At 38.0% G+C, this 20,676-nt stretch overlaps 1 protein-coding gene across 3 annotated transcripts in view; it reads left to right on the forward strand.

The window, feature by feature from the left end:
• Gpat4 (Glycerol-3-phosphate acyltransferase 4) overlaps window positions 1–20,004 on the forward strand; it is a 111,760-nt gene extending 91,756 nt beyond the window's left edge. For 2 of the 3 annotated variants that reach the window (XM_083143340.1, XM_083143339.1), the window contains 5 exons: window positions 1,433–1,666; window positions 4,866–4,981; window positions 11,102–11,243; window positions 13,169–13,377; window positions 18,433–20,004. In XM_083143340.1, coding sequence (XP_082999466.1) covers window positions 1,433–1,666; window positions 4,866–4,981; window positions 11,102–11,243; window positions 13,169–13,377; window positions 18,433–18,520 — 789 coding nt within the window. In that variant the 3' untranslated portion in view covers window positions 18,521–20,004. The remainder of the gene's footprint in view (window positions 1–1,432; window positions 1,667–4,865; window positions 4,982–11,101; window positions 11,244–13,168; window positions 13,378–18,432) is intronic. The other variant, XM_083143338.1, reaches the window with a different exon arrangement.
• Window positions 20,005–20,676: the final 672 nt, after the last annotated feature.

The raw sequence follows: 20,676 nt of genomic DNA on the forward strand, positions 1-20,676 counted from the left end.
TGAAGATGGTGATTTTGCAGTATAAATATTTTTTTATATTTAAAAAAAGAAGAGTTAGTTTTTTGTACAACAAATTTCAACTCTTTTCCTTTCATCTTGGTAGCATAGCCAGATGTCAGGCACACCTGGTACGACCAATGTTGCCAGTAATTTTTTAAAAGAACTTACTTTTTTATGAAGATGCCATAATTAATTTCATAAATGGTCTGCAAATGAATTAAATGCATAACAATTTATCGATCTTTTATCAGTTTGATAAATGCCCACAGAGGCCATCAATACACATCGAACATTTTTGCAACAGACGGTTTTAACTTCATACAAAAACTTTTTTACACTTTAGTAACTTTTTGCGCATACTGAAATTTCATGTACTGCATGATTTTCTTGAGTAATCTTTCAAAAATATCCACATCGACAAAGTTAATACCCAGTGTAAGATTCCTGTCTCTATATTTTTTTTGTACAAAAGTTAAGTACGTTCAAAATCTCGGTTGCGAGGCTTTTTGGACACCCTGCATGTATGTATGTATGTATGTATCTGCGTGTGTTGCTAGGCCGTAAAAATGTTGGTGCATATAGATCCACCAAGCTTTGTGAAACCCTGGAAAATATGCGAACTACAGCATTCCCCATAACTAACTAGCAACACTGCTCCCACGCAAGGGTATCAGATGGGTTGGTGGATCTATATGTAGGGGAAGTAACTTGGTTGGAAATATATACAAGGGAGGAGTGAGTATGCTCACGTCTTGAACACCTCATGTTCTCTCCTCAAAGTTCTTTTCAACTCTCCCCTCGCAGTAATTGTCTGCTATCGGTCTCGTGGTGGTATTTAGCCTTAGAAGATTGATTGATTGATTTGGTGTTTTAAGTCCACTTTATGCACAGTAAGGCTAATCGGGACAACACCTACAGTTTAAAGTGGAATCCGAACCACTTTGTGCCTCCACCAGGTATTGAACCCAAGACCCCTTGATTACAAGGCGACGACGGTACCACTGCGCCATCGGGAAGACCCTTAGCCTTCAAAGAAATCTACCTCCTGCTTAGAGATGCATTCTCGAGCAACCAACCTGAAGGGCACCTTCGCATGGATTTGGGTTGCTCGAGAAGGCATCCCTAAGGTGGGAAGTAGATTCCTCTTTAGGCTAAATACCACCGACGTGACCTCATTTTTGTTGTGGTCCATTTACCCATGATGCAGTCTGGGGAAGAGAACAGGACATTTACTGTTAATTCTTTACTGTGTAATCCCTGATTTGACTCCAGATCTAGGTATGCATATGTAATGTTCAGGTTTCAAAATTGGAGCAAATATTTGTTTTTTTTTTCAGTATTAAGGAGCAGATGTGTACATTATACACAAGCAAGTGCTGCGACTCATTGCTGTATGTTCGTCTTTGACTCTCATAGCTTTTGCCCCTTGCAGGTGATGTGGCTTACAGTTTGTACAGCATTTGTTGGTTACTTCCCGGAAGGAGCCTTCAAACGATGGCTGAACTACAGGGTGTCAATAATGTGCTTTGGAATACTGTCTAGTGCTCTGTCCGCTGTGATCACTTATCATAACCCTGAAAATAAACCTAGAGGAGGGATTTGTGTTGCAAATCACACTTCTCCTATTGACGTCTTGGTTCTTGCGTGTGATAATTGCTATGCTCTGGTAGGTGATGACTGACCCCGGATGTGTGAGTGATGCATTTGTGTTTATGGGTTTGTGTCTAGTCTTGCATGCTTTGTAAATGGTGGCTGCTTTTACTTAATATTATTTTTTTAATTGGCCAATTTAGTAATTTTATTAGGGAAGGACTGATATGAAATTTTGGCCGATACCGATAGTGCCAATATAAAATTTACCGATACCGATAACCGATATTCTACCTATCTGATGTAAAATTCCAAATGGTTCATTGACTTCGTCAATAAATGTACGTTACCAGTTCAACCAAGCTTTTGCAATGCAATACAAGCTTCATATTTAGACATATTACTTTAAAAAAATGTAGGGAAACGATTGATGATTTTGTTTATTTTACTTCGCTTCTTGTGCCAGGTTAGGATAATTGCGAAGATGGGGATGAGTGATGATATGATGAAAATTGATGAATGGACACTCAAGAAAACCATGCCCAGGCTGGGATTTGAACCTGGGACCCCTAGCATCGTAGCTAACCACTAGCTACTAGTTAGTAATGGTCGTAGCTAACCACTACATCATGGGGGCCGGCTGTAGAAGACTAAATGTTTATAGCCATACAAATTACAACAAATAGCAGTACATTGCACTAAATTATAAGCCATTTATAGACATATCGGAGCGATAAATTATCTGCAATTTTACCCATGATTCGATACACCTATATCGGCCAATACTGATAGAGCACCAATTAATCTGTCCCATTCCTAAATTTTATTATGAAGATAGATAGATAATAATTGCAGTGGCAGTTGTAAGATTGTATTCTGAGTAAGACACATAAATAGAGTAGATTTAAGGAGTAGTATATTCTCTATCTTGACTAGATAGTAGGGCTAATCTAGAAATAAATGTTGTAGATAATTGAGAAGTCATTTTATTATCTGATGCATCTCCTGAAACATTCTGAAATGCACAAAAGTTGCTACTAAAGTAATGCATTGTTAACAGTACTTAGAATATTTCTTTGGCTTGATTTTTACTCACTTCCAAAGTCATTTTTTGTTGCTCAGAAAAGCTACGAACTATTTTAATTATGTGTGCAGTATCTTGCTAAATGTCAATCCTTTACAATCAAATTGTCATTAAATAGTGTAGCATCAGGCTGTGATGTTAGTTTTTGAGTGCAGTTCATATGTATTTTTTTAAAAATTTATTTAAATTTTTCAAGCTTTCTATTAAGGTTTTCATGTGTTCAGCTACCACATTGGCTACACTTTTATTTTTAATATTGGAACAACAAGAATAGCTTTTACGTTTGATAGAAGATGTAAGTTATTTGATGATGTGGGCAGATATTGTTGCATCATGTCGGAATTGTTTTGACAGCTGTGAAGTTTTGGAGTCTGCAACAATAATTGTGTGATATGTCTGTGTTCGTTAATTTTCACAGTGAAAGTCTTACTAGCTTAACATTTTCATTTCTTGATAACTTTTCTATGACTAATTATGTTGTTATGCTTGCTTTGTGAAAATATATGTAAGATGCTTTCTAATCAATGTTGAGTTGTTGACCACTAATGCTGCCTGTTTTGCTTGTTGGAACCAACTGCACACAACATTTTTTGCCATTTAAATACTTAAAGCTTGACTAATTCATTATTGCTGTATTAAAACATTTACTACCCAAAATATAATTCTAAAACTAGCTTTGTTTCAGCATTAGAATTGAAATCGATGATTCAGGTAAGATGATGTTTGTTTCCTGAAAATGTTTGTCTTATCACACTATGAGGTATTTTTATAAGATTCGAAAATGTGCAAGGATCAGTTGGGGATGCAGTGAAGACAAATATGCCTTCCGATTTAGAGAAGAACCCAAGGTTCAATACAATTTTAGCTATTAACCTTTTCTGGATGGGTCAGAATATAGAGTTTTCATAGAAAATATGTTGTCAAGTGTGTTAATATTTAACAGCTTTTTTTCTAAAATCTTAAGTGTTAATGGCATGAACTGCAACATCATTTTTTTAAATATATATTGTCTGAGAGGGGATTTTCCCCTTAAAATAATACAAAATTCTACATATGAATGGCTTATTGCAGAAAGGGACCTGAGTCACATTTTTGAGGTATCGGAGTTAATTTTTTCATCTCCACTGTGTCTAGCAGCATACTGCAGGGGGGTGCATTGAGGGTTGCAAAATTAACTATTCATTATGTTGAATATTTGAGCCAACAACGGCACATTTCTTTCTTACACTATTAATATTATACGAGTTTTCATTGTTTTTCTCAGAATTGTGCAAAAGTGACTCAGGTCCCTTTCTGCAATAAGCCATTCATATATATAAGTAAAGTGTTCATTAAAGCTAAAAAAAATTGACTTTCAGTAATAGGATGGCAGTATACACAATGTCATAATTAAATAAGTTAAGAATGGATGTACATTACTTTATGACATGATATGGAAGGGAATGTGCCATTGGACTTTGGGGGGGGGGGGGGGAGAGATGAACATAAAAAACCCACCAAGCAGCTGGTTATTCTCTTCAATCCCATGTATGCCATTTAAATTGTTCTTCGCTCTTAACGTAAAATGTTAAAGCCCGCATGTGGTTGCTTACCTGTACGTCATAAATGGATAGCCTTGTGAGGTTCAACATGACTGTGCTGCTTCTAATTGCCTCAAAAATACAGCGGAACCTTGGTTTTACGTTTTCTTGGCTCCAGGATGAAAAATATGGGAAGACATAAATTCCTGGGCAATTTTATAACAATTGCCCTATTGGGACCAGAAAATGGGATGTATAATACAGGAAAACACAAAATCGAAGTTCAGATGCAATCAGTTTTCAGTTTTGCACAGTGATCATTAGTAAACATTTATTTTAAACAAACTGTACAGGGGAAAGAATTAAATGTATGAGCGACAGATTTCATGCAAGCACTTTTATATGTTGAACTAACTGTGAGTATTAGCACCAAAACATGCAGTACATGACATTCTGAAACATTATCAATCCAGTGTTTAGATAATTGCTCACAGTAACCATAGTCCATTGGAAGGAAGTTTACATTTATAATACATTTATACAGGAAAAACTACTCGTCTTCAGGCAAGTAATTCTTTATCGCTATTATTATTTTGAAATTGGTGCTTTTCTTTGGAAATAATTGTCTTTGTTAATTGCTGACCTCATGTATATGAATATGCTAATTCTAGATTGGACAGAGGCATGGAGGTTTTCTTGGAATTATCCAAAGAGCTCTTGCAAGAGCTTCATCTCATATTTGGTTTGAGAGATCGGAGGTCAAAGACAGGGTAGCTGTGACGAGGAGGTAAGATTCGATTTATATAATGTTTATAATTTGTATTGATAGTTTAATATTGAGTTTTAATTCTCAGCTGCTTTACTTTTATTCACATCTTCCTCAGAGTTCCGTCTCTCTACTTTAAAATCAGGCAAACGAAAATTTAAATGTTTGCAGATTGTCCATAAAGTCACATCCACAGCAGAACTAATAAAAACTGAGTTAAAAAGTGAAATGCAAAGTCTGTTTTAACAAGTAACAATTGTTAGCAGTTACATTTAAAAGCTGGAGCGCTGGTGGTCTAGTCGAATTTTTCCTGACCTTGTCACTAGATAAAGCAGCTCTGGGGTTCACCCAGCCTCAAATAAATGGCCACCTAGGAAGTAAAGGTGGCCAGAGCATAGTGATGACCACATCCCCTCCAAAATGACTGAGATCGAGAATGTGTGTGGCCCTACCTCACAACCCCTAACTGTGCCTTCATGGCAGGGTGCCGATATGCAAAAAAAGGGGGGGGGGGGCTTACCTTACATTTAAAAGCTGCCAGTTAACAATAAATATTCAAAAACTTACTCTCTGTGAGGAACAGTTCAGTTTTTATGGATGTGACCACACGGACAATCTGCAAATGTTTAAATTGATGTTTCTCTTGTGAATAAAACTAAAGATGTGGACTATTATATCAGATATGTTAGTCAGATAAAGCCTCAGCTAAATGATTTGGAACTAAAACGTTGTGTTGTTGGTTGTGATTTGCAGCCATTCTCACTATTTTCCTGAGTTTTATAGCTGGGTGTAAGCCAAGTGAGGTTCGCAGTCCGTGGTTTCTTTACAGAAGCACCACTTGATAGCAAACTGTGTTTCATTGGTTTGCACGCAAGTAGAGGAAAAAGAAACTCTGTGCAATGCTGATGCTGGTGACACCACTTGAGAAAACTGAGCAACTTTTCTTTTTTGCAGCGCTACAATGTGAGCTGTAGGCAGCATGTTAGTAAGGTTAACCTTTCCATATTACTACCACAAGCAACAGTTTCGGTTGTCACAAGCAGGAACACAGTTTAATGCTTAGCTTTGTTATTATTTCATTTGAGATTTATATATTGCTTCACAAATTATTATTATTATTTAAATGTTCACTTTCACTACTTGCTGCTTTGCTGTTGAGCACAGGTACACCACAAGGTAAAAGTCAACCAGTATAATATGCATACATGATGGTTTACTTTGAGTTCCGTTCATTACAATTAAGAAGTAAGGCACACTTAAATACAGGGTGCCCCATAAGTCTAGACTCTTAGGAGAAAAACATTACAGGGTTTGTTCAAAGTGTCCGCCATTGCATCGCACACGCAGTTGAAGATGAGATCTACCCTCCTGCAACAGTTTATGAATCACAGCCATAGAAATTTGCTGACATACCTTCACAGTGCATTTTTTTAAGAACGAGAAGGCTCTGACTTTTGACCTTGTGCATCATGGCTTTTAGGTGTCCCCACAAATCCAAATTGAGCAGAGTGAGGTCTGGATTCCTTGGCCACTTTATTCATTCATGGTGTACAGTTCAATATGCAGTAAATTGTGTGTTAGGATAATGTTGCACGTAATGCGGAGGAAAGCCATGGTCTTGAAAACTCCTATGGCTCCAGACTTACGAGACACCCTGTAGTATAGTTCAATATTTGACGCATTCCACAAAATATACAATTCCATTACACTGTAACTTGCCAGACACAGGAGATGTAGTACAGCAAAAAATGCAAGCTCAACAGGGACTCGGACCTGGGGGTCGGGCATACCACAATAGCTCAGTTAGTAGAGTAATGGCATGGTATGCCATAGACTCAAGGTCTGAGTCCTATTCGAGCCTGACTAATTTCTAATTATAATCTAATTACAATTTTCATGAGCACTCGGGATCCTACGTAACCTCAAATGGTTGCAAGTGGTCATTAGGTTCAATCCCAAATTTTTCGTATTGATCCTGTGTTGTTGGGATAGTTAGGGAGTCGCTTGAACGTAAGTAGCCGTTTCCAAAGCAGAAAGTTAGATAAAAGCTGGGGTACAAGAAGCTCCTTTTTCCCAGGAGCCATCTTTTTCCTTCTTTTTTTTTGGGGGGGGGGATATGGGGTAAGGAAGCAACGAATCCATCTAACATAACCTACAAAATGCAATCTTTAAACATTTTATTATACATGACTGGATTAAAATTAATTAATTCTTGTATGAGGGTGGCCTTCCTAAAGAAGACTCTACTGGTTACTGCATGAATAACTATGCAATACATTCTACAAGGTAACAAAAAAAGTTCTTGCCGTTCTAGAGCAGTGATAAACAAAGAGCAATACAGTGGACGGTATGTACCTTTAGGTTTTGAAGTAATCTCCATCAGCATCCAACACCTTTTGCCAACATTCCTGCAGCTGCACAATACCCTGGTGATAAAACTCTGCAGGCTTGGATGCAAATTAGTCTGTGAGTACGTTCCGCAGGTCTCCCTCATTTGCGAAGGATCTCCCACGGAGGTGGTTGTGGAGGGAATGAAACAGGTGGTAATCTGTTGGTGCAAGGTCCAGTGAATATGGTGAATGGCACAGTGTCTTCCAGCCAAGTTGCTAAAGGGTCTCCCAGGCTCTCTTTGCTACATGTGGCTTGGCATTGTCGTGCAGGAACAGCACACCTTTGGGATTCACCAATGCCAGCTCCTTCTGCCGCAATGCACGGTGCACCCTTTGCAACTGCTGAAAATAGAGGTCAGCAGTGATGGTCTGACCAGGTGGAAGGAGCTCGTAATGCACCACTTGCCGACAATTCCACCATACAGAGAGCATAACCTTTCGTGGGTGCAGAGGTGGTCTTGAGGTGTGAGGAACAGGGTCACGTGGCGACAATCAATTTCCGGTACGCTTGGGAGTGTCATAGAGGACCCACTTTTCATCACCAGTGAGCAAGCTATCAAATATGGGTGTGTTCAGGTGCCGAGTGAGCAAGGCCAAACAGGCTGTCACTCGTTGTTCCTTGTTGGCTGCCGACAATGTGTTGGGTACCCACTTTCTTAACTTGTATGACTTCCCTATCCCATGCAGGTGCAGTCTGACTGTTTCAGCAGAAACATGGAACCTTTCTGCAAGTTACACACGTTTAGACCACTGTCCTCCTCGATGGCTGCTTTCAGGGGCTCGTCATCCAACACATGTGGTCATCCACTGCGAGGTTCATCCGAAAGGCTCACGTCTCCCGAACGGAATTTCTGGAACCAATGCCTAGCAGTGCGTTCGTTTACGGCATTCTCCCCAAATGCCGGGCAAATGCGGCGACTTGACAGGCCCACTTTAAAGTCATACAACAAACACACGCGAACACGCTGCTTCGATACCTCCATTTCTCTTTGACACTGGACGAGCTGACTGCTGTGTGTGCGCAACCTGCCTGTATTGCTGACAGTCGATGGTCAGACTAACTCCCTTTCACTTGGCCAGCACTTGCGTCATTTCGTTTCCTCTCTGTGAGTGCATGATTAATGGGACGTCAAAAACTGCATGAACCTTTTTGGTTACCTTGTAATATATGACCGTCTCTACCATATCACTGCAGATTTTTTCTGCTAGCAACAATGCAAAAATGTATAATGGCATGTTAATTATTCGGGGAAAAAAAAGGAATGGAAATTTGCATAAGCGAACTCGAAATATTAAAATATTTTTTTTCGAAATAAATTTAAAAATTGTCGCCAGGTTAAAATTTTCAGGCACCATGGGAACCATGCACCCTGTATTTTTCTATCCATGATGTAAGATATGTTTCATTCATTTAATTGTTTCTGAAAGTAAGAAAAAAAAGTCTGCTTTTTACTTCACAAAATATGGTAATCCTGGCCGTGCATTTGCAGTGAATGTTTTTTTTTTTACATAATGGAGGTACATGTCATTTGTCACTTTGAAACTCCCATGCCGCATGCCATTTTGGTCTGAAAGCTGCTGGAGTTGTACCATTATTTACAGAAAGTGTTGTCCAATTTTGAGAGAAATGCATGTATACAGGGGGAGGATTAAACTTGGATATATATACTCTGGTGTGTTCATTACAATATGTTCCTTAGAATCTGCTCATGGCCAATACTCTGCAAATACATTAAAAATTCATGCAACACGTGTTTATTTCTTCTATGCATCTAGATATGTGAATTTGCTTCATACTAAAAACCATTTCTTTGTGATACATTCAGACAGAAAGAAGCTACTGAACAAATGCTTAAAAAAAATTGCATGCTTGATAAAGCCAAAAGTTTATATCATAAATTATTTTTTCAAGCAAAAAAATGTTTACATTCACAGTGGCCTTTTTTAAAAAAAATCTGAATGCAATAATTATTGCACAATGAGTGTACTTGCACTGCTTTCACAATAACACAATGAACATTAGCTAATGAGAAAAAATATATTATGTGAGACCATTGAAAAGGATTCTGGAAGATATTTTTTCTTTATCGGTTTTACACTAAGATTTTCAGCTTTACACTGACACACTTTAACTCTTATTTCTGTTTGTAGGTAAAAAAAAAAATATATTCTGAAATTAGTCAGTATGAAGGGTAAGCTAAGGGATTTACGAAACAGATTTTTAAATGCAAGCCAAAGTCTGTACTTCAGAACGTATATCAGAATCAGTAAAGATCTAATACTTAAACAGATTCTGATACTCAATGTCCTAACTTTGAAACCTCAAGAAAAAATGTCATACTCTACACTATAGGATTATAAGTTTTTAAGTTCTATTTGCTTGTGGTTTCAAATTTCTCACATATATCACATTCAAGAATAACTGGTTTTCTACCAGTGTAAAATCACTTAAGATATGTAACACTTATTTCATAGCATTAATATTCAGAATGCTGGAATTGCTATTGTGGTTCTGTCGGACAGTAGACTGGGTCAGTTATATCTAGCAGTATATTGAGTATAATAGAATCGCTAAATTTCATGCTGTGTGATACCACCAGGACAAGAGTTGTTGTAAACTATATCATACTGGCCAATAAAATTGACACACAGCATCCAATCCTTAGTAGTAATAATTGGTATTCACTAAATTTTCTTCCATCACAACACATGGACTGAATAGAAAGCAGTACCACTATATGTTGTAGCCACTGACAATCGCAGGAATTGTAAAGGTGGAAATGCCTATTAAATAGTTGCATTCTGGGGGGCGAGATAGAGTATAAAATATTTTATAATTACTACTTTTAACCTTAATTTTAAAAGTTGTTCAAACATTTTAAAAAAGGTAATCGGGAATAATTTTAAGAGTAGTTTGCATTTACCACTTCTGCCCCCCCCCCCTTTCCAGCCCCTGAGGTTTTTACTACTTTCATTTGATTTTTTAAAATATTTTTTCAAAATTTCAGAAGGGGCTGCAACCCCATCAGTCCCTCTCTGTGTACTCCAGTGGCTCCAGCTCTAGGCCAGAGCAAGGGGACTGGGGTTTTAATTTTTCCCTTTTCTAATTCATCAAATTGTTGGAATTGACAGAGAGGTGTAAAAACCTACATAAAATATGATACTTCAGATGTGCCATTGATTTTTGGAAATGTCTAACCTAAGCCAGGCAAGTGTGGGAATAACTTATGCATTTTGAAAATACAGGTGGCCCAAATAAAACTATACCCAAAACAAAAGGTGGTGGTAAGCTGTTTTTTTTTCTTTTGGTCAGACTTCTTGATTTAATTTTTAAAAATTGTCAAGAGTTTCAAAATCTCAGCTGCAGTTGAGAAAACATTAAGAGAAAAACCGACATGTGCCACCTCTAGTGGACAAGGTCACTTCCAACATCTGGTCAGGGCAGTGGAGCATGTGGCACTCTTGGAGTGTTATTTGCCCAAGTACAGAGACATCAAAAGAGTTTCCAGAACATTGAAATTCTTAAAGCACCTTTGAAGCTAGGAATGCAGTGCTCGTTATAATGAGAATAATTTTTCACTAGCCGTTTTCATGCTTCAAGCATTAAAATTACATACCATCATTAACTCAACATTTTTTGTATACAACTTGCTGCTTACAGCTTACAACACTGGACTTCAATTATTGTATCCAGTGTCAGACTTATGTTTTTTATCTTTGTGATGCTAATTTATTAAACTCATATTCACAGATTACGAGAACACGTAGAAGATCCCAACAAACCTCCAATATTAATTTTCCCAGAAGGAACTTGTATAAATAATACGTCTGTGATGCAGTTTAAGAAAGGAAGTTTTGAAGTTGGAGGTGTTATTTATCCTGTTGCAATTAAGGTATGTATATCTTACAAGATAACTTTCACTTTTTTTCATGTAACTATCTGGATTTAATTTAAATTTTGGTTTGCACTGAAATTTTTCTTGCTTTTGCAATAAACCTGAATATATTTTTATCAGATGGTAAAGTTTGAAAGAAAAATGATACTTCATTCTCTAAGTGTTTAAAACTGAAATACAAAAACCTCAATTGTGGTGGTTTAACGGTACTAGTCCTTCATCAGTTGTGGAAAAGAGAAACAAGAATATTGCTGAGACTTTAGCATGGGACTTTCTCAAGTTATTGGTTTTGATAAAAGGCAGATTTCAGTAAGCTCACTGGCCAAATCACATAAAAATATATAAACAAAAGTACAAGGTCTATGCATTGTAGCAGAAGGTTTATGTTAATGGCCAAGGTTCGACTACAGCCCCAACTGTACCTATCACATAGAAAGAAACTTTAGGAATGGAGCTTTCAGACTGAAGTGGCATGTGTTGCTTGGAAGTGAACCCTCAGTAATCAATGTAACCTTTCAAACAGAAGGACACGAAAAGTTGATGTATTGCGCTGACTGGGCCATTTTCTCAATATCGTGCATTGTCTCTCCTCTGTCTGTCCACACATGTGCAGTCAATGATTTCTTATGGACTGAAAGGGAATGTGTCGCTTCTCACATGTCACTTGTTGCTTCGGTCTGAAATTTCCCTAAGGAATAGTCAATTGCAGTAAATGTTTAATGCATGTGATTTTCAGAAGATATTCATAGACATGTAAAGAGTCCGTTGGTACACCATGGGTTGGATCACAGTCTTTAAACCCCTTAAATGTGAAATTTTCTGGACAAGTAGCTACTGCAGAATGGAGTTTTTTTTTCTTTTTAAGCAAAATTCCATTTCCTATGCTGAGATTCGAACCCGGGACCCCGAGCATCATAGCATGCTCTGATAACTCATCACTCTGTCCTTCATTTTCCGACAGATTCACTGCCAGTGCTAAATAAGTGCAACTTAGGCTTTCCTGATGGCATAGTGGTAACACCAGTCATGTAATCAAGGGGTTCCAGGTTTAATAATTGGTGGATACACATTGCACAGTGATTCAGATCCTCCTTTAAACTGTAGATCGTCCCAATTAGCCTATGTGTGCATAAAGTGGGCTTAAAACACAACTTTAACAAATTTCAACTTTATGTCTGCATCATGCAAACATTGTTTTTGAGCCATATTTTGGTTTTATATTATGTACGAACTACACCGCACGAGATCAGATAATTTTGCTTACATCTAACTTGTATTTTTCTTCTTTTTTCTGTTACCGTTTTGTTTCTACTACAGCCAGCATAATCTCACCTAACATGATTGTTATGTTCGCAACATCTGGGCAGTGTATATATGCCACGCAGTCCAAGCAATGAGGACAATGAGCGATCGGGTAATGTTGTCCAGTCATTTCTCTCTTTCTGTGCTGCTCGGAGGTCGGCCCGATCGCTCATTGTCCTCCACATTTTCCCGTCCATTTTCAAACTCCTTGCACCACCACTGCACACTTCGCACTGATAAACACTTGTCCCCATACACTGGCTCCATTTCCATGTGCATTTCTGTGGCTGTTTCTTTGCACCATAAAAAACTAATAACACTTCGCTGCTCATATGGCATGGACTGCCTGAGCACTCCAGCCATCTTTGCCAACTGATAACAGTGCCATGCTGTGGAAGAAATCTGAAGTTACAATAGGGCCGTTCCAAGAAAAGCCTACTGCATCGCTCGTATATCTCGAAAAAAATTAGGTGCAAAGACTTTTCGATTTGCCCTCTTATATACACCTTCCACACTACAACAGCACATTAACATATATGCCATCCACACTTAAGGTGTAAAAGATTAAAAATAGCATCAGTGTATAGTACAGAAATAATAGGTTCAATCTTTCTTTACAGTACGATCCAAAATTTGGTGATGCATTCTGGAATAGCAGTAGATATTCTATGATCCAGTACCTGTACATGATGATGACCAGTTGGGCCATTGTGTGTGAAGTGTGGTACCTGCCTCCAATGTACCAGCAAGAAGGAGAGAGTGCCATTGACTTTGCCAATAGAGTAAAGTCTGTTATTGCCCGACAAGGCGGACTTGTTGATCTTATGTGGTAAGATTGTGTTTTATTGCCTCTGTATTTAGAGTAAACCCTCATTAACACAAACTCGCTTAAGATGAACACTCGGTTAACATGAACAAAATGTTGGTCCCGGCAGGGATGTATTATATCTTATAGAAAGTTTTATCGGTTAACGCGAATTGCAGTTACCATGAATTACGAACTGTTTTTTAGTCTGTTGCGTCATTAGATCTCATTTAACATGAACTTTCAAAGTTTTTCGTAAGTTTTTTTCCGTTGTTCCTCTGTTGTTCCTATGCTAGGTATGTAAGAAATCGCTCAACAATCTCTTATCATCTTGTCAACAATCAACTTACAGTATTGTAACCAACAGATTCAGATCAACAATATGCTCAAGTATGTTTTTCTATTCTTTAAAACATAGCCAGTACCAGTAACATCAAGATTCAAACTTGGGTGCAATTGCTCGACAATCGCGATCCACGCATCAACAATGAGCTTATACATATTTTAACCAACAAATTCAGTTGTGTGTTCAGATGTGTTTTTCTATTCTGTAAGACGTAGCCAGTACGAGTAACATCAAGTACCTTTGGATCAAGGCATTATTGCTCTTATGAAGAGTACTGTACTAGTGTTTTCTATGACGACATACATAATACGTATTGTAAATGGTTAATGTGTAGAAAGAACTGTATTGCAACAATAAAATTTGAGTCCCCGGTTAGCACGAATATTTTTTAACACGAACTCTTGAATTTTCGGTCCCTTGGGATTCGTGGTAACGAGGGTTTACTGTATAATTATTTCATGTTGCTTTTGTAGGTTAAACAGGATGAATTAAAAAAAAAAAAAAAAAAAAGGTTGTGGACATGCCATTCCAGGAATTGAACATAGGACCAATAGCATGCTGTCCTATCCACTACACCATAAAGGCTGGTGCTTTGCATGCATTACTTAGAGGTTTATAGTGGGGATGGCCAAATTCAAATAAAATTTTATATGGATATCGGATAATTTTCTATCTGGATTTCAAATATCCAGACATTGGATATTCTGGTATATGGATTATCCAGATATCCAAATTGTTTGAATTATCCAGATATTCAGATCATCCAAAATGTCTGGATATCCGAATGTGTCCATTATCCGGGCAGTTTTATCATTTATCAATTTTATGGGCTGTCCACATATTCTTTTATTCGTAATTTTCTTATTTTACTGCATGTATTTTCTACAAATCCGTAATCAAATCTATTTTATCCAGATACCTGGATTATTTAGATATTTGGATTATTCAGATATCTGAATTATCTGGATATCCTTTATCCGGATTCTGTGACCTGGTTTATAGATGTCTCTCACATGTAGTTGGCAGCTGATCTTCATTCCGTGTGCATGTGATACTTCCATATTAAAACAATAAAAAATTACTCTCAAAAATTAAATATTACGGCTAAGCCGATGCCAATGTATCGGTTGGATTTTCTTTATCGATACCAGTTGATACTTTTGCTGCATTTTGATCATTTGTCTGGGAAAATGCCATGCAACCCTTGTACAGAGTTTCATTATCCTGGAAGTTCTGCAAAATTCAAAGTTTCCATTGAATTTGCACCATTATTATGTGTGTTAATATTCTGCTGCATTTCTTTAATAGGGTGGAGAATTTTCGACTACCTATTTTATAATGAAGACAGATGATTTGCTGATTACATTTACATTTATTTTTCACTTCTAGAACAAACATTGCACCTTTGGATTACATAAAATGTATACGTGAACAATGTGCACAGGCTTCGACATGTTATTTGTAATGTCCGAGCATGACGCCTTGCCGAACGCTGAGAACTGCGAACCACAGCAACAGGCACATGTTCAATGCTCTCTGGTGTTCTGACTGTTGTTTTTCTCCCATGTGGTTTATTTTTAACACTTCCAACTTCACGCCATTGTTTCCACCATTCATTGATTGTTTTCCTGTTAGGAACTCGTCCACGGCATTGTTGATCACCATACTCCCTGCGGAATGCACGCTGCACCGCTACAATTGACTTCGTCAACACAAACTGCTCCACACAAAATATACGTTGCTGTAGAGGCCAACGCTCCATTGCTACTGAAATCCAAGGTCACAGTTTACACGAGGCAGAAGGAAACCACCCTCCCAATGCATTTGTTTTGCAGTGTTGCCAACCTCAAACTGTGTAGTCGAAAATGCTCCACCCTGTATTTCAATGGAAATATAAAAATATAACCTGTGGCTCAACAGCCCTTGAAGGGCCTAGGCCAATCTCCCGACTACCAGTCTCCCTCCCACAATCCTACCTACAGGTGTGGAGATCTTCAACCAGTAGTGGGGTGACGTGGAGTCAGCACTTCGAACCCCCAGCAGTTATAGGAGATTTCCGAGACTGGGTTACGCTACTCACTCATAGCTCCCCAATTTCTTCACATTGGTGGGTTGCCACTGGTCCTATACACAGGCCGAAAACCCAGAGACAACCCATGCCGTCCTGCAGTCGGAGTTCAAAGCACAGCACCTTAGACTGCACGGTCACGGAGGAGGACCATATCAATGCAAAACACTGGTAAATTGATGCTTATAATTGGAGTGAAATACTCACCCACTAATATTAAAACTCGGCTGGATCTTATGCCACGGCAACTATTTTCGATGCTTATAATTCCTTCTAGAACATTCACATGAATCTACATGTTTTTAGAGGTTGTCTACATATTATCAATAGTTTAATAGACTACGTAGACACAAAACTATTTAGAATATCTGGACAACATCAAAAGCAAGCCACATGAATGTTCTAGATTGAATCCTAAGCAGATGTAAGTTTTCAGATTTTGAAATATCATAGTAGTTTTTCAAAAGAAGACGAAAATTTGAAAACAGCTGTCCCGGTGTCAGCCAAAGGTCCAGCCGAGCGTTAATCAATATTTTTGAACAGCATGTAAATGTTACAATTTTGAAACATCAGTATCGGTGGGAAGCTGTATGGATATCGGCTCAGCCGTATTCATTATCATAAAACTTTTAGAATTACACAAAATCTAAGACCTTAGTGCAGCAGCCTTGCAATTCACAATAATGTTTTAATCTTTTGGAAAGTGCTGTATCACTAAATGTTATGGGCATTTGCTGCTTTTTTAAAAACAGCAACCGGAGTGTAAGGGTGGCCCTCAGTCAAGCCATCCAAACATCAGCCTCTTTTCCACATAGCAGAATGTGGGCGGTTTTTTTTTCTTTCAGGCTGACAATGTTCTATCACCTGGAATTCTAGTCAGTATTATCCAGGGGCGCAGACTTATCAAAATTATTGGGAGGGGCTCTGATCACTAAAATAATTAAATAAAAGAATGACTGACTTGCTCCCTCCCTTTTTTAAAAATAAAAATTACGTCTTCGTATAGCAGTTTTTAAGCAGCTATTATATTCCTCATGCAAATGAAAGGTAACATTAAAACCTTTTAGAAAATGTTTCAAAGTCACTTTGTCTTTCGTGTCTGCTCAATTGTTTTTTAGATAATTAACATTTTTATTGAAAAGTATGTATTTACATTAAGAGGCCAACCTAACAGTTTTATGCCGGCCTCGGAAGCCGAGCATGTTGGGTGGTCGACTCAACTCGCTTTGATCTGGAGGTCTCGGGTTCGGGTTCGAGTCCCGGCAAGGGCATGGGTGTGTTTTAATGTCCGCAACAGACATGTGACGGGAGCAAATAACCTTAGTGTTGACGTACCCATAAAATAACTAATATTTACAATATTTAACAGTTTTTTAAATTATTTACATAAATGGTACACAAATCGCAGGAAAATAGGCATGAGGCACAATTCACAGTAAACTTTACAAGAGAAGCAAAATAATATATTAGATCCTCTTAAGCAAAATTATTTGGGGGGCTCTGCCCCCACATCGTTAACATTGGGGGGGGGGGGGCTCAAGCCTCCCCAAGCCCCATGGAGTCTGCACCTATGGTATAATCCTCTGCGTAGCTTGTGGTGTCATTCATGTGTGTTTGTGATTGTCCCTTCAATCATCTAATGTTATCATTCATCCTCATCATCATGATTAGCCAAAAAGTGGAAGAAAAATGATTTAAAATAAATCGTAACCGTAGCAGGGAGCCGTGGTGGTCTAGTTGGTGGCTCATGCGAGAGACCTTGGTTCGATTCCCGGGGTGGGTGATCTAAGTTCGGAATTTTTGTGGTCTTGTTCCCACATAAAGCAGCCCTGGAGGATAAAGGTAGCCAGAGCATCTCCATTATGGCTGAGATCGATAGAATGTGTGGGGTCCTCATATCCCCCTATGTATGCATCATGCCCAAAGTGCATGGGGAATTTTACCTTTTATAAAAGCAGCAACAACAGTTTAAATTCTAACAGGAATCAGTAAGGGTTATCGAAAATGGTATCGGCTCGGACCTAGTTAGTAATTAAATACAGGGTTGGTAAAGATCCAGGAATTGTAAATAAATTCAATTCCCGTCTGGGAGAGAAAATCAGCAAGTGTAAATGGGTTCTAGACTATAAAGAACCTTTTTATGTTTAAAGTATTTCAAATTTGGTTCAGGAACTTTTTTCTGGATCAATTTAAATAGTCCAGGAACTGTTTTTTTTCTGGATCAATTTAAATAGTCCAGGAACTGTTTTTTTTCTGGATCAATTTAAATAGTTCAGGAACTGTTTTTTTTCTGGATCAATTTAAATAGTTCAGGAACTGTTTTTTTTCTGGATCAATTTAAATAGTTCAGGAACTGTTTTTTTCTGGATCAATTTAAATAGTTCAGGAACTGTTTTTTTTCTGGATCAATTTAAATAGTTCAGGAACTGTTTTTCCAGATCAATTTAAAAAGTCCAGGGACCTTTTTTCTGGATCAATTTAAATAGTCCAGGAACTGCTTTTTCTGGATCAATTTAAATACTGTCCAGGAACCTTTTCTCAATGAATCAATATGCAACTTGGACTGTTGCGAAACCCAATAGAACCTATTATAATTTATGGGATCCTGGACCTTGAACAACCCTGATTGAATATGACTTATGAAAAATTTAATTTTTCTCCACAGGGATGGTCAACTAAAAAGAATGAAGCCAAAGAAAGAATGGAGAGAAAAGCAGCAAGAGGAGTTTAGCAAGAGATTGAAAGTTGCGTGAAGAATCAAGTCTACTTTTTTGTACATACTGTTTGATACTTATGAAGTTCAGAATTATTTTTTAGGCCTGTTTGTTCTATAGACTCGATTTTTAAATTTGAATAGTGCCTCTATTCTGTACAGAAGATATGTATATACATATGTATGTAATTTTTGGGTTCTTTTGTTTTGTAAGTAGGTTGATGTACATTTATTGTAACGTGTTGTGGTTAAAAACAAAAGCAACAGAAAAACAATAACAAGGTACAAATACAACTTTTGTCATATCTCTAGAACCAAGTTCGATGAAGTGTTCTGTTGTATTCGTAAAGAACTTTTTTGTTTACTTCGACAAAAAGATTATGCATTTTCTGCAGGTCTTAATAATTATGAAACTAACATGCAATGAAGGTCTGTAATGGATATAGTGCACAGGTATGTTGCAGATCTTTTTCCTCATACGTGAATGTAACGGTCACTAGTTGATACATTCCTTATCTTTGAATGTTAAAGGTGCATTGTTGTTGTTTATGTACTTAAAAAGAAACGTAAAATGAAATTTTGTAGTAGGTTCATGCTTGTAAAGCATAGAACAGAATCATTTATATATTAACACACATTGCACAATTTTTTCTACATTTGTTCGGTTTGTTGCAAGGCGATGATTGACGAACATGTTGGGAATGGATATTTTATTTTTCTACTAATTTCACAGTTGACTGTGCATTGGCAATATTTCTGTATGCAATGTTCCTGTGATCTGGTGGGCAACAATGGCATGTCGAAAGCCGTGCTTGTATTGATCCATAGAATGACTGTTTTCGTATGAAAATTACGTTCGTTAGGCATGTATATAGGCATAGCAGTTGACATTGAATTGGTCCGAATTTCACGAAAGTTCTTCAACATACCCCATTACCCGAAAAAGTCGTATACTTACTTTACAGCATCGTACAAGGCAAGGAACACAATATTTATTAAACACAATTACTTGAGTGAACTAACTTTACAATAATGAAATGGACATTTGTGTGAATGTGTATGTGAGTTGATATGCATCTAGCTGAATGGGTGTTGTATTTGTGTTAAAAAAAAAAAAAAATATGCATAATCCTACCAAGTCGGCCACACTGACCATTTTCTTGTCACGTGGCCACTGTTCTCAGTCCTCTATACCAAAGTTTGTGAGCAATGTTTTATACTTGTTAGTGTAGCAATTGAGTGAAGAGCTAGATGATGTATGTGCAGGTGTGCTTGTGCACAAATCATTCAATGTAATGTGAGTAACTTGCCTTTTTTGTTGTTGTTACTATTCTGTTTTCCTCTTGTCCTTGGTTTTAGGACAGAAGAGTAAGTGGAAGTAACTCTTAGTAAGACTGAATCAATGTACATAATAGGTTTGGATATGTGAGAATCTTTGAATGTGTTGGGTGTTATGTACAGTGTACAGATTTTTCCCCCCTGAAAATCTGAATTTGTGACACAAATAAAGCAATTGAAATTGAAGTATGCATTTTGTGATTGCAAAGAACATATATTGATGCGTTCACTGGTTTCAAGTACTTTCGGTGATCGTGACTGAATGCTTTAGGGGTCGGATGGTAGAGCTAGGTTAAGTTTTATGGTCCCCATACAATCTGGATGACAGGCTTCTGGCAGTGTATGGAATGATTCCAAGGGTTGTTGACGATGTACGTCTTACCTCTCAGCCAGCGGTTGAGTGTAGACGTCAGGCGACGGAGCACGAGTCCTGAGTTTGACAGCCCACGGTCTTCTTGCCTGTGGCTGGCGACGAAGCAAAAGCTGGTCTTGGAGAGATAGCCCTCGAGAAGGCTATTCCAAAGATGGTCTGACCTACGGCTGCGAATTACAAGCCGTGGTACCGAAGATGGCCAACTCGCATGTGTGTTAGCGGTTGCCTTGGCGAAAGCTGCGGTTCGGTTTCCCCGAGCCAGGCTTCAGATCTGATAGTGTGAATAGGTCTTCGCCTGGTAGCTGTTATTCTCTTTGAGCTTCTACTGAATTCTGAGGTGCGACTAACTACCGAATTCTAGTGCCTAGCTGCATGGTCACCACTTCCCGTATTTTCTAGCCGATCATGGGTTTGAACCCGGTAGTATCGAAGAATGCAGTTTCTCCTGACGTCATGTTTTTCCGCTATTTGTGGAATGTTACCTT

Source organism: Lepisma saccharinum, chromosome 21, assembly GCF_977018435.1.
Source record: "Lepisma saccharinum chromosome 21, izLepSacc3.1, whole genome shotgun sequence".
Taxonomy (NCBI): domain Eukaryota; kingdom Metazoa; phylum Arthropoda; class Insecta; order Zygentoma; family Lepismatidae; genus Lepisma; species Lepisma saccharinum.